The sequence below is a fragment of the Rattus norvegicus genome, chromosome 7 (genome assembly GCF_021556685.1).
Source record: "Rattus norvegicus strain SHRSP/BbbUtx chromosome 7, alternate assembly SHRSP_T2T, whole genome shotgun sequence".
NCBI classification, from domain to species: domain Eukaryota; kingdom Metazoa; phylum Chordata; class Mammalia; order Rodentia; family Muridae; genus Rattus; species Rattus norvegicus.
The window spans coordinates 39,171,429-39,185,892 of record NC_141540.1 but is presented as its reverse complement, the minus strand read 5'-3'; the positions used below and the strand labels follow the sequence as shown (position 1 = coordinate 39,185,892).

At 42.8% G+C, this 14,464-nt stretch overlaps 1 protein-coding gene across 4 annotated transcripts in view; it reads left to right on the top strand.

Annotated features, from left to right (window-relative positions):
• The window catches only part of Plxnc1 (plexin C1), a 153,787-nt gene that overhangs the window by 58,172 nt on the left and 81,151 nt on the right, over window positions 1-14,464 (top strand). For all 4 annotated transcript variants that reach the window (XM_087557870.1, XM_087557871.1, NM_001426988.1 and 1 more), the window contains 1 exon segment: window positions 3,984-4,098. In XM_087557870.1, coding sequence (XP_087413996.1) covers window positions 3,984-4,098 — 115 coding nt within the window.

Here is a 14,464-nt window from a genome sequence, read left to right as displayed (position 1 = left end):
TCTGACAATGACATTCTCATGTCATTCAGGGGATGGCCTGAGGATTTATCCATTTGGCCATTTCCTTAATGGGTCCATAAGAATATGGATAATTTTTCAAAAGAAATCTTCTCAACCCACCCACCCCCCAGTTTTGTTTACTAAGATGTGGGAGCGTTAAGCTCTGCTCCCCCTCCTTGAGAAATGAGAATGTGTGGGTAATGTGCTGTCGAGATTTTACAATCTGCAATATTTGAGAATAAGATACTGTTGTTGTTTGACCATCTGGTTATACATACTTGGTGTTGTGGTTTGCTTTTTTATTTTTTTTTAAACTGGAGAAGGGCAAGGAATGAGAGTTTAAAAAAAATTCAGAATTTACTTTCTTATACAAACAAAGGATTTATGTTTAGATGTGCAGCCCAGTTAGATATTGTTTCTAGGGGGAGAGAAAATAAACAGTCTGTTGCTTCATTTTCCTTTTCAAAAATAATAATAATAATAAACTAACCTTAACTCCTAATTTGATCTTCAGCTCCAAACTTTTGGTTTATGTGAAAATCAGTCTGGTTTCGGGAAAGAAGAGTCAATCATAAATCACAGCTCTCGAAAGAAAATTCACCAGCAGAAAAGACCTATAGAGATTTCATATTTCATCCATTCATTCAAAAATATTTATCGAAACCGTAGTATTTGCATCTCGTGCTGGCAGACGCTGAGGGATTTGCTAAAGAAACATCAAGATACTCTCCCTCCCTTCTAGGGGCTTAGTGCTTTTCTCGGGGAGAAATGGCACGGCCATGTGAAACAGTTAAGTTGTAATTCGAGGCAGCATATGATTAAATACCAAAATGTGTGGTTCCGACAAGAAATGCTATAGTTCAGAAAGGGAGTGATAACTCCGTGGCATGACTGGTTTTTCTGCCTACAAATTGGCAAATTGTAGCACTATTTGTATGAAATATTTTACACTTGCTTCTTTGGCAGCCTTAGGCCTTGACTCCCAGTCAGCATTAAGAGCCTGCAAATGTATCTGTACTTCAGTCACTGTGGAATTGGCTTAATTTTTCTCCCCTTCTTTCTTCTAGGCAGAGGAAGTGCCTTGATACAAACCAAAGGGCCCAGGAGAGGCAGGGAGTTTCTGATAGTAATGATCTTTTTCAGATACAAATAAGGCACCAGCCCTGTCTCTCCCTGCGCCTGAGCTGCCATGCTGGCAAACTCCCTCTGACATTGAGAGAGGTTTAATTTGAACTTAATGTCCGTGACGGACGAGTGAGCCATCATGGGTCAGATAGATTTATGGCCTCGGAGAATCGCTAATGAAAACTCCTTTGGTTATGAAATTGGAGAAGGGCTAACACAGATGTGGGAGGAGTCGGGACACATATACACTCCTGGGGAGCCCAGTTTCCTGGTGGGTGACAAGCTAAGAGGACTTGGGAATGGGTGTTAGAGAAACTTACCAACTTCCTATTCTATATTTGTCATATCCAAATGAGCACAGAACTCAAAGAGAAGCCGTGAGACCTAAATTGTTAAAAATAAGAGAAAGAAGACAGGCGGGACTTCCAGTCGAGGGGGGACACCGACCCACCCACAAAACCTTCAACCCAAAAATTTGTCTTGATTATAAGATGTCCGGGGATAACGATGGAGCAGAGACTGGGGGGAATGGCCAGCCAATTGGTGGCCCAACTTGACTCATCCCATGGGCAAAAACTAACTCCTGACGTTATTAATGACACTCCGCTGTGCCTGCAGACAGGAGTCTAGCATAACTGTCCTCTGAGAGTCTTCACACAGCAGCTGATGGAAACAGATGCAGGGACCCACAGCCAAACTTTAGGCAGAGCTCAGGGAGTCTTGGAGGGAGGGGGGATTAAGGGAGCTGTAGGGGGTCAAGGACACCACATCATACCTACAGAGTCAACTAACCTGGGCCCATGGGGGCTCCCAGGGACTGAACCACCAACCAAAGAGCATGCGTGGGCTGGACTTAGGCTCCCTCTACATATGCAGCAGATGTGTAGCTTGGTCTTCATGTGGGTCCCGTAACAATTGGAGCAGGGACTGTCTCTGACCCTGTTCCCTGCCTTTGGGTCCCTTTCCCCTTCCAGGGATGCCTTGTCTGGCCTCAGTGGGAGAGAATGCACCTAGACCTGCTGCAACTTGATGTGCCAGGCTGGGCTGATACCCATGGGGGGTGGGGGTGGTGAGGCAAGGGGAAAGGGGGAAGGGAAGGAAGGGGAGGGGGAGGGGTGGGAAGGTTGGACTGGGAGAAGAGGAGGGCTGTCATCAGGATATAAGGTGAAATAAATAATGAAAAGAAAAAAGAAGAGGAAGAAGAAATCTTTTGAAGACAGTATATCCTTTGGGCCCATTTATAACAGGGCTGCCCCTCAGTGATTGCCGTCACCATTTAAATGTGTTGGAATCTCCTGGACTAGGAGTTCTTAGTTTTCTTTTAAAAGTCAAAAGTTGTTCTCTCAGGCTGACCTTCATTCTAATCTTTGCCTGGAAGGACTGTAGTTTCTCAGGCTACTGTCTGCGTGGTGCTAGGTCATTTGAAGATAATGTGGCACTTGGTGTTCACTCCCCTCATTGGGTTGGTGGCCCATCTGGCAAGTTAAAGTGACCTGGAGTGACCGATGCATGAGACAACCAGTGACTGCAGTTTGAGAGCATCTATTCATCAAAGTACACGGCCCTGGCTACAACTTAAGATTTATTTGGGGCATCTCCTGAGCTGGCTGACCTGGGAGAGTGGCCTTGCAAAATGTTTTGCTCGTATCTTTTGATATAATTTGGTATCTGTCTAAATAAATGTTCAGGAGCAGATGGTTACAGAATTTCTTATCATAGTCTTGGGCAGACTCTGCCCTTGAAATATTTTCATTTAATCGTCATGTTGCAAAGCTCAAAATGGTAGCATTATTATTTCTTTTTAGCACAAAAATGAATGTCACTCAATAGCTTGGTATTGCAAACCTAAAATGTATATTCTGGCCTGGTCTTGAGAGGCATTTCTCCACAGGGACTCTTTATTTTAGAATTCATGAGGGACTGTGCTTCCTTTGGAACTATCCGATGAGGTCATCTTGGGAGATAACATAGAGGTTGAAGTTCAGCATGTTTTCAACATTTGTCCTTGGTTCTTAAATACACACACACACACACACACACACACACACACACTCACACACACACACACTCACACACATGCACACACACTCACACACATACAAACACTTTCACACACACTCACACACACATACACACATATACACACATACACTTACACACACATACACACACTCACACACACATACACACACACTCACACACACATACACACACTTTCACACACACACATACACACATATACACATATACACTTACACACACATACACACACACTCACACACACATACACACACACTCACACGCACATACACACACTCACACTCACACACATACACACACATACACACACTCACACACTCACACACATATACACACATACACTTACACACACATACACACACCCACTCACACACACACACATACTCACACTCACACTCACACACATACACACACACTCACACACACATACACACACTCACACTCACACACATACACACACATACACACACTCACACACATACACACACCCACTCACACACACATACACACACTCACACGCATACACACTCACACACACACATACACATGCTTACACACACACACTCACACTCACACACATACACATACACACATACACACACACACCCCTCTGTTATTTCTTTGTTGCTTTTCATGATTTTAATATCATATCCCTTTTCTCATTCAAAATGGATAGCCTACCATACAAAGTGTTTTGTACTACTGATCATGAGAAAGTTGTAATTTGTGTGTGTGTGTGTGTGTGTGTGTGTGTGTGTGTGTGTGTACATCCCAATTTATCAATTGGTGAGTTTTGTTTGTTTTGTTTTGTTTCATAGGTGCACTTTTCAAGGGGATTGCACACATGCTGGGAGCTTTGAAAACTGGCTGGATATTTCATCAGGACCTAAGAAATGCCCGAAAATTCAGATAATTCGAAGCCTCCGAGAGAGGGTAAGAGGAAACGCTTCTTTGTCTTTGTGATATTGTCTTTATGCTACGTTACAGCTGCCTTCTGGGTATAAAGGAAACCTTTTCACAATGAAATAGGCCTGGTGACAGGACTCCACTCTGTTGGTGCACGGTGGGGGCCTGCCAGATGTTGTCTATCTGCAAAGTGCCAAGGATGCGGTAATAACCAGGCCGTGTGTGGTACAGCCCGCCCTCACAGTTTGCCATCTTGCTAGATAAAGATGACCTTCAGTGGTTGAACTCAAAGAGAAGATTTTTTAAGGTAGAAGAAATTCAGCTTGATTTTTAAAATAGAGGAAAAGTAAGCTCGGACTTGCGGTTGAACGGATTCCTGCGCTGTGGATCTCGGTGGGACTTCATTTTGGTCAGCCAGTCTACACACCACTGTGCTCAGTCTTCGAATGACTGGTGGGTGGTGCAGGGGTCAAGCAGTAGCGTGAACCAAATATGAGCCCGTCCCTTGGAGAGCTCTTGTGGTATGAGAGCATATTGGAGCAGAACATTCCCTGCTGCCTTGAGGGGAATAGAATTCCCTCCATGATGCTGTAAGGAGACATTTCCTCCCTAATCATGGCTCTTGTGTTATGAGTAATCGTACAGAGTCCCCGTCAGCAACCAGTTGACCTGTCGGCTGCACTCACTGTGTTCTGTGTGAATGCCACATTAACAAGGAAATGGGCCACTTTCTCTTCTCACTTTGCCATTTCAAATAGCAAGAAGCACGCCACTTAAGATGATTTAACATTTAATAAAGGGAAGCCAGGGCATTTAATGAGTGATAAATAATAAAAGAACCAAGCTTTCAAGTCGTGACCGATCAGAACTCACGGATTGAGAGTTACTTGCTATTGTCGCTTCCTGCCATCACTCTCTGGAGCGAGGGTGAGCTCCAAAAATCCAAACTCCTGCCAGCTCCGTGTCAGGGGGTCAGAATCAGGGTAAGTGAAGTTCAGCCATCCGTACTCGGGTATAGTCAAGTTCTTTTCTTTTTGGTCTGAAGAAACAGCTGGCTTTGGTGATAAGTGTTAGGCCGAAAGCATTAAGACATTTTATATCCTCAGGCTCCTTATACTTGGTTAAGATTTTGCAGGGCAGTTTTTTCTTTGTCATCCAAAGACTTGTAAAGGGTGATACTATACCCTTCTAGTATATTATACCCTCATAGTAAGAAAAAAACACAGCTTGTTTAAGTGCTGTTCATGTAATAGCTTACCTATCTAGGGGTGATATAACCACATCACCATTTACATGTCATCCGAACATTTCAGAACGCACACCCACTCAGGAATAGTAGATCACATCTGTAATCCCAGCACTCAAGAGGCAAGGGCAGAGGATCCCTGTAAGTTTGAGAGACCAGCCTGGCTCCCATAATCAATTTCAGGCCAGCTAGGACTCCATAGTAAGACCCTGTCTCAAACAACATACAGCCAAAAATCTTGCACACAGACAACCACTAGTTCTTTCGGCCCCACCCTGAGTCCCCACTGTGGCTTACCGCTGGCCCTAGCAGAGTCTTCCCAGACAGCCATTACATCACTGTCCACAAATTAGAGATAAGCATTGAGTTAATTTTTAAATTTACACGCTACCATTTCATGTGTGCTTGTGCATGTCATGGCATGTATATGGTCAGAGGATTAGTGGAGTGGGCTCTCTTCTTCTACTGTGTGCGTCCAACTCAGGTTATCAGGCTTGGCCACAGGAATCTTTACTGGCTGAGCCACCTCACAAGCCCACTAATTGGCTAATTTCACTTCAGCTATTCTTTAAAACTATCTCTGGACTCATCCCTCTCCAACCGAGGGGTTGAACCTGGACCTTTAAGCATGCCAGAGGCAAGCACTCTCTACCTAAAGAGATGGTGGCGGTCTGTAGTTGTCCCCAATGCAATCTATTAGGTAAGGTCAAAGAGTATTTGCTAGCTGTCCATCATATGACTGGCAACATTCTAGTACCTTTGCAGGTATAGAGAAATATATTACAGAACCTTGGCTCATAAGAAGCACTATTTCTTTACCCCAAACAACCAGAGAATAGGATGTCTTCATCTTCACCGAGGGATTCATAATTAAAAGAATTAATTAGAGAAGCACCTGTTAGTCTAGGATGGATTTCTCTGAGGTTTTTGTTGAGCAAAAAGAAGAAGGAGTGTAGTCTGCTACTGAACAGAAATTTCCTGTTGGTGTGCATCTGTCTTCGGGAGATTATGTTAGCATTGTCTTAGTCAGGGTTCTCTAAAGAAGCATAATTTAGAGGGAGAGAGGGAGGGAGGTAGGGAGAGAGGGAGGGAGAGAGGGAGATGTGTGTATAATGAAATATACACACACACGCACACACATATATACACACATGCACACATATATATACATACATGTATACATGTATACATGTATACATATATACATATATATACATATACACATATATACATATACATATATACATATACACATATATACACATACACATACACACACACACACACACACACACACACACACACATATATATATGTATATATATATATGGATGGTTTATGGACTCTAGTCTGAGTAGTCCAAAAATCGATGTCTCCTAACCATAAGGCCAGGGATCTAGTAGTTGTTCAGTACATGAGACCGCATACCTTCACAGTCCCAGTCTGACACTAGAGTCCCAGGGATGTTCTAGAGAGCTTCTGTTATTTAGCCTAGAAAGAAGGCTCTAATAACAGCAAAGGAATGCTTCACTAACAGGATAGATGAACTTGCCAGCAAGGGTGAGTCTAAGCAGGCGAAAAGCAAAAGCTTCCTTCTTCAATGTCCTTTTATATGGGCTGCCACCAGATGTGGCTTAAATTTACAGTAGGTCTTCAGATCTCAAACCCAAGCAAGAAAATCCTCACAGCTGTACCCAGATGCTTGGGTTGTAGTTGGTTCCAGATGCAGTCGGGTTGACGTCCAAGATGAGCCATTACGAGCATGGAGACTAGTATGGGGGCATTCACACATGGCTGCAAGTGTGGCTTTCCCAGTTGAATGTCAAGTGTAATGGGGAAGGAAGGCCAGTAAACCTGGAAACTGGGTCATCATGTAGACATGTCCCATTGCATTACACATGCAGTTAATAAGAACACGGCAAGGAACACAAAGAGAGTTAGTGCTAAGTGAAAATCATTTACCAATAAAAATATGACAGATATAGGAGTTGAAAACATTTTTTCCCACAAAGCAATCTGGTTCCTATAGGAGAGGAGGTAAAGAGACTCTTCCACACATCAGAAATGAAAGAAATTCTGCCAGCGCTGATTGTGTCAACCGTGTCTCTTGTCCAATCATACGAGAAGCAAGGAGTTGGGAACTGGAGAGCTGGCTCAGTGGTTAAGAGCACTGACTGCTCTACCAGAGGACCTGAGTTCAATTCCCAGCAACCACACGGTGGCTCACAACCATCTGTAATGGGATCCGATGCCCTCTTCTGGTGTGTCTGAAGAGAGCTACAGTGTACTTATATATATTTTTAAAAATAAATAAATCTTAAAAAGCAAGTAATATAAATAATTTGGAATGAAATATAGAATGACGTCACTGTTTGCTAGTCTTAAATTGATGCATATATTCTAAATATATTCAATTGAAAAGCTGCTGGAGAATTCCAGGATGTGAGTTGGTTGAGAGAGCAAATGCTCCCTAGCATTCTCCAAATTTAAAAATATCAAAAACTTCACAAATAAATAAATCTAAGTACAGATGTTCAATCAATTCTCAGATATAAACAATCATACCATGTGTCAGGTCAACAACCGTTCAACTTCCAGTCATTGGAAAAACAATTCCACTTATAAAAGCAATAGAAGTATTCAGGGACAAACTCTAGAAGCAACATGTACTTTCTGTATTTAAAAGTCACTTTTAAGCTGGGCAGACGCCTTTAATCCCAGCACTTGGGAAACAGAGGCAGGCAGACTTCTGAGTTTGATGCAGCCTGGTCTACAGAGGGAGTTCCAGGACACGCAAGGCTACACAGAGAACTCTGTCTTAACAAAAAACAAATAACAACAAAAATAAACCCAATCACTTTTACTAAACAACAACAAAAAAAACTTTTTGGAGACAGCTACTAAAAACAGAATGTTTTTGGGCTCTGCAACAGTTTGTCTCAGCCATTTTTCCCCCCTGATTATAAGAAGGTAACGGAACAGTGAGTGGTCTATTGAACATATTTATAATTTGTCATTCTGGAACATTCTCAATCAAAACCTAAGTGTAAATATGTAGGAGAATCTCTTTGGGAAACAGGAAAAACATCTATGCATATCCATAAACAACCCATGTTTCTTAGGAAAAGTTACTTCTACAACTTATTTTATTAGATTTTTTAAATAAGTAGGAGTTTTCTTTAAATTAATACTGTATTTACTGGAATAATATGAGCTGATTTAGAATATCTTATACATACATACATACATACATACATACATACATATTAAAGTTTCTTTAGGCATGGTCAATGCCATTTAATTGTAAACAGATACATTATTACACAAATACTTTGTATGTTTGTACCTTGTGTACATAGTGTTCAATAGATGGCAACGGTGATTAATTTGCCTTGATTTTTAAATAGCGAGATAGTTCCTAAAATACAGCTCATTGGCGAGTATAAGGATTTTAAAGATCAGATGTTTTAAAGATAAAATAAGCACTAGAAGAATTTTATTAAAAAGCAGTAACTTACAAACTCTGGAAACATTCACTTCATAATTTGGGTTAAATGGAAAAGTTCCTAATTCAGGGTTGGTGAGAGGGCTCAGCTGTTGAGAGCACTTGCTATTCTTCCAGAGGACCAAAGCTCAACTCCTAGGCGAGGGGCTCACAACCACCTGTAACTCCAGATCTGATGCCCATGGGCAACTACACACACACACACACACACACACACACACACACACGCACGCACGCACGCACGCACACGCACGCACGCACACACACGCACACACATGCACACACACACATGCACACAGAGGGGGGGCATACACTCTCTTACATACAAGTAAATAGAACAGTAAAATCTTTTAAAATATATAAAGAAAATCTTAGATAAGTAATTTACATAAAAGTCACAAGAAATTACATACATTACATAGTTTGAAAGTATGATTTTTTTTAGCTCTGAAGTATAAAAAATGACAAAAGAAGAGTATTTACACAATCAGCGTACTTTACAAAACAGTTTTGGGCTAGAGCTAGAGGGGTCGCCTAGCGTATGGCTTAACCCCCAACACTGGCCAAAAAAAAATAACTATATAAGAAGGAACATGAATTAATAAAGCATATACTTCTGCAAAGTATTTGCCGTAGCTAAAATCTTTCAAGACAAGAAAGCTAGAGGGGAAAAGGGAAAGATTAAGACACCAAAAAGCCAGTGGTCAAAGGCACTCGTTCTCAAAGAACGGATGTGGGAAAGTAGCTGTAAATTTGGAAATACGTTCAACCTTGCTAGTTATGGAATAAATACAAATTAAGGCGATAAGAAGTTATGCTAGCACCCGGTGTTGCTGATGCCAATTAGCACAAGCCCTTTCGGAAAGCAATTTGGCAGTATGTCTCAAAAGTAATAAATATATTCAGTTTGTTTAAATCGCTAATTCCAGGCATAGAATCCAAGGAAGCAACTTGAAAGAAGAAAGCCCTATGCGCAAACCTCCACTGTGGCCACATTTATAGCATTAGAAACCTGTTTGGCAATAAAGAGAAAGTTAAGTAAAATAAGGCCCTTGCGTGTCAACGTGATGTAATGTTCTGCAGCAGTGGGTTCTCTGGCCCTGTGTTGATTGCGGTCCATTTCATTCCCCAACCATCCCTGCATCCCACCTGACCCAGAGTGCTACCCTTTCCTCTTCGTTCAGCTCTGCTCAAGAAAGAGTCACGGATCTCATACTGGGTAAGGATTCTCAGACTGGGTTTAGGAAGCTTTCTTAGTTACTTTTCTGTTGCTGTGATGAAACACCAGGACCAAGGCAACCTAGAGAAGGGAGCGTTAGCGCTTGGGCTTATGGTTTCAGAGGGACGCGAGTAAGTCCATGATGGTGGGGTGGTGGCAAGGGGACAGACGGTAGGACAGGGATGGGAAGCTGGAAGCTCATCTTGAACTGTAAGTGTGACACACACACACACACACACACACACACACACACGGGGGGGGGAGGGAGGGAGGGAGGGAGAGAGAGAGAGAGAGAGAGAGAGAGAGAGAGTGTGCAACAAAGTTGTACCACCTAGTGCTACCAACTGGGGACCAAATGCTCAAAAATCTGAAGTCTTTCAAATCACTAGGGAAGCCAGAGCTTTAGCTTTTTAACTGCATTCATCAGGAACACAGCGTCAGTCAGTCAGTCAGTCAGTCAGCCAGCCAGCCAGCCAGCCAGTCTCTCTCCTTCTCCCTTTCCCTCACTCCCCTCCTCTCTCTCTCACACACACACACACACACAGACACAGATACAGACACACAGACACAGACACAGACACAGACACACACACACACACACACACACACACACACACCCTTTGCTTCCTGACTCTGAGCTCCTCCTACTCTACCTAAAACAATACACTGGCTTCTATTTCCAGGTTAGCCCCACTGGGCTGCTCCCTCACTGCTCCCCTGATCCTGTTCTTGCCAAGGTCACCGTTGACCTCCATGTAGCCATCCTAAAGTCCTTGTCCTACTAGGATGATTGACAGTAGTCTTTTAAAGTTGATTGATTAATTAATCAATTAATATTTGCTTGCTTATATGTGGCTATACCCAGAGGCCTATACAGGGCAGCAGGTTTCCTCTTCTAGCTCTTCTGTCTCCTTTGAGACAGGTTTTCCCTGAACTTGGGACTCACATTGGTTTTTGGTTTAGGCTAGAAGCCAGTAAATGATCCTGTGGGTCCACTAGGCTTGCAGCTGAGGTTATAGGCATTTGCAGGGATGCCCAGCCTTTTGTGTGTGTGCTGGAGTCCAAACTCTGGTCCTTATGATTGTGGAGCAAGCACTGTTGACCCCTGATCACCTGTCCAGTCCTGATTCCCTCTTCCGGTCCTTTGCATAACACACCCTGTCTTAGTCACTCTTCTACTGTTGTGACAAAAAGCCATGGCCAGGACAACTTGTAAATAAACCATTTAATTGGGCTTAGAGTTTTCAGGGGTTTAGCTTTTCTCCCTGATGGTGGAGTAAAGGCTTACAGTTCACATGTTAATCCGCAAGTAGACAGAGAGAGAAAACTCGGAATGCTGTAAGCCTTTTGAATCCTCAAAGCCCACCCCCAGTGACACACCTCCTCTACTAAGGCCATACCTTCTAATCCCTCCCAAAATGTCCTACCAGTTGGTAACAAGTATTCAAATATATGAGCCTAAGGGTGCCATTCTCATTCAAGCCAACACATAACCTCTCCACTTCTCCCTATGTCACATCACATCTTGTTAACTAAAAAAAATATATATCATATACAATAAATGATATATTATAACACACATTCATACACATGGGACATATCTACATCTACATATATACATGTACACATATCAACATATGCACATATATACACATATACATATGGGGCATATCCACTTATCTACATATCTACATATATACCATCTATACATCCCGGTTTGGACTCATTCTTTTTTTTTTTTTTTTTTCTTTTTCTTTTTTTCGGAGCTGGGGACCGAACCCAGGACCTTGCACTTGCTAGGCAAGTGCTCTACCACTGAGCTAAATCCCCAACCCCGGACTCATTCTTTTTACTCTTTGTCTGTACAATCTTATCCACTTATCCATTTCCACGGCTTCATATATCATCCATACATTCAGATTTCTTTTTTTTTTTCTTTTATCAGATTTCTTTTGTGTCTAGCCGGTATCGATCCTCTGACCTTCGGGCCTATCTTGATATATCCTTTTGATGCCATACAAGAATCTTGACCTTGAGAGATACCCTACCCCTTCAGCAAGTCCCGTGTCAGCATATACTACTCCTGGTGCCTCCATCCATCATTCTCTTCACCAGAATCCTCACATTCACATCCCTCCCTCCAATCCTGTTCATCCGACCTCTGGACTGTCCCTCGAATTGGTCCGATTCTTTCTATTTCACTGTGCTACTACAGCCCAGGCTTCTGTCATCTCTTGACGATCTCTTGATGCCATGTGACCCTCCCGCTTGACTCTACTGGGATGTCTGTCTGTCAGTCTGTAAACTCTCAAAGGACAAGTACTGTAGCTGTTTAGCTAATTGGCTATTTGGTGCCTTGAACAGCATTTGGCCATGTTTAGGGGCTTATTGTTTATTTATAGACTAAATAAGCAGAATGGTTACATTTATGTAAAAATTATGTGTGAGAACTACAAGGAAATGGGGAATAATTAAAGAGCTGAGGAAAACAGGGTTTAGAAACCCCACTGATGAAGGAATTCAGAGTAAGATACACACAAATAAGGAATATGTCGTTCTGCACCAGCATGTGTGACAGAGTATCCTGGGGTAAAGAAGCCAGTATGAACGAGACTGCAGGTCCCTGAAGACGAACTAGCAGGACAATTTAGAGTTCATTCCCGTGCTCCCATCTTGTAGAGCTTATGGTGGTACATGACTGTTAAGCCAGCTCCTCAGAAGGCTGAGGCAGGAGGATCACAGACTGAGGCCAGCTGGGTTGCTTATGCAGATGAGTTGGAAAGTGCTTGCCTAGCATGTAAGGCCTTGCCTCCAATACACAGTGTCACCGAGTGGTAGGAAGCGTCTCATATAGATGGTTGGACTTCAGGTCAGGTGATCTCGGGCTGACAGAACCTGCTTCCCACAGCTTGATTCCATGGACTGGAAACACTTTTTTTTTTAATTGAAAGATTGGGGTATAGATTCAGCAAGCTGTTAGGGGGCACCAGGAGAGACAGCAGAGAAGACATAGGTGGCCATCTAGGAAGTCTGAGCAGAGGTCAGGAAGATGAGAACGAAGGCCCCCCAGGTGGCCCAGGCCACTGTTCTCCATCACAGGTGAAAGGGTTACCTGGTCCTCCACTCCAGCTTCCCACTTCTAACCCATCAGGTTCCCTCCCTGATATCAACTGATCTGCTAGCCTTTAACCCTTTAACTCCCTTTCTCAATGGGAGAACTAGCTGCCTTGTTTTTTGGTTTGGTTTGGTTTCGTTTTAGATGTTTCACTTGGAGAAATCTGCTTCAGGAGTTTGGAACTTCAAGACTTTCTTTTTGTTCCTCCTACACACGCACTACACCTCTACACATACACAAACACTCAGAAAAGCCTCTTCCTGTGAATCTCATCATGGGCTTAGCCACACAGTAAAACATAGCTAATTTTAAAAGTAGATTGAGCTATTATCTGATGGCATTCATAGGAAGTAATAAAGAGGTGGCAAGGGTACCACCCAGAAGATCAAGGAGCAGCCTCTTAAATAAGTCATGGATCAGAGTCATGCAAATGAAAATAAAATCCCATGTTTGGATGTGAATGCTTTATAATGTAGAGACATATGTTTCACTGAAATGACTGTACTTTTACTGTTTCAGTTAGATACACCGTCACCTCAACCTCTTTTGGATGAGATAATTGTGAATCTCAAAAAACATGTCTAGGAATTCCTATGAAAATAAAGATAAATAAGGAGGCACTTGCCTTATTAGCTATTTAAAGTAGTAAAAACTTAGTGACCGTGGGATAGAAGTAGATTACAAATATATTGCCATACATTGCAAAAAGGACATTGTGGTGGCTTGAATAGGAGTGGTCCTCATGGACGCTTGTGTTTGGATGCTTGGCCATAGGGAGTGTGTCCTTGTTGGAGGAATTGTGCCACTGGGGAGGCGGGCTTTGAGGTAATGTGTCTGTGCCAGCTATGCCCAGTGTGGTAGACAGTCCCCTGCTGCTGCCTGTGGATCGAGAAGTAGAACTCTCAGCTCCTTCCCTAGAACCATGTCTGCCTGCACACTGCCATGCTTCTTGCTAGGACAATAGGGGACTAAACCTCTGAACCTGTAAGCCAGCCCCCGATTAAATGTTTCCCTTTATAAGAGTCTGGGCGTCTCTTTACAGCAAACCCTAAGACAGGTATCTTGAGGGATGGGGAGATTAGGAGGTTAAGCGTACTCGTTGCTCTTAGAGGGGATCCTGGTTTGGTTCTCAGCACACACTTGGCAGCTCATAGCTATTCATAGCTCCAGTTTAAGGGGATGCTGCCTTCCCAACCTCCAGGATACAGGCACATACAGACACACATACACACACACACACACACACACACACATACATATATATATATGTATATATATGTGAAGGAAATACATTCATGCAAATGAAAT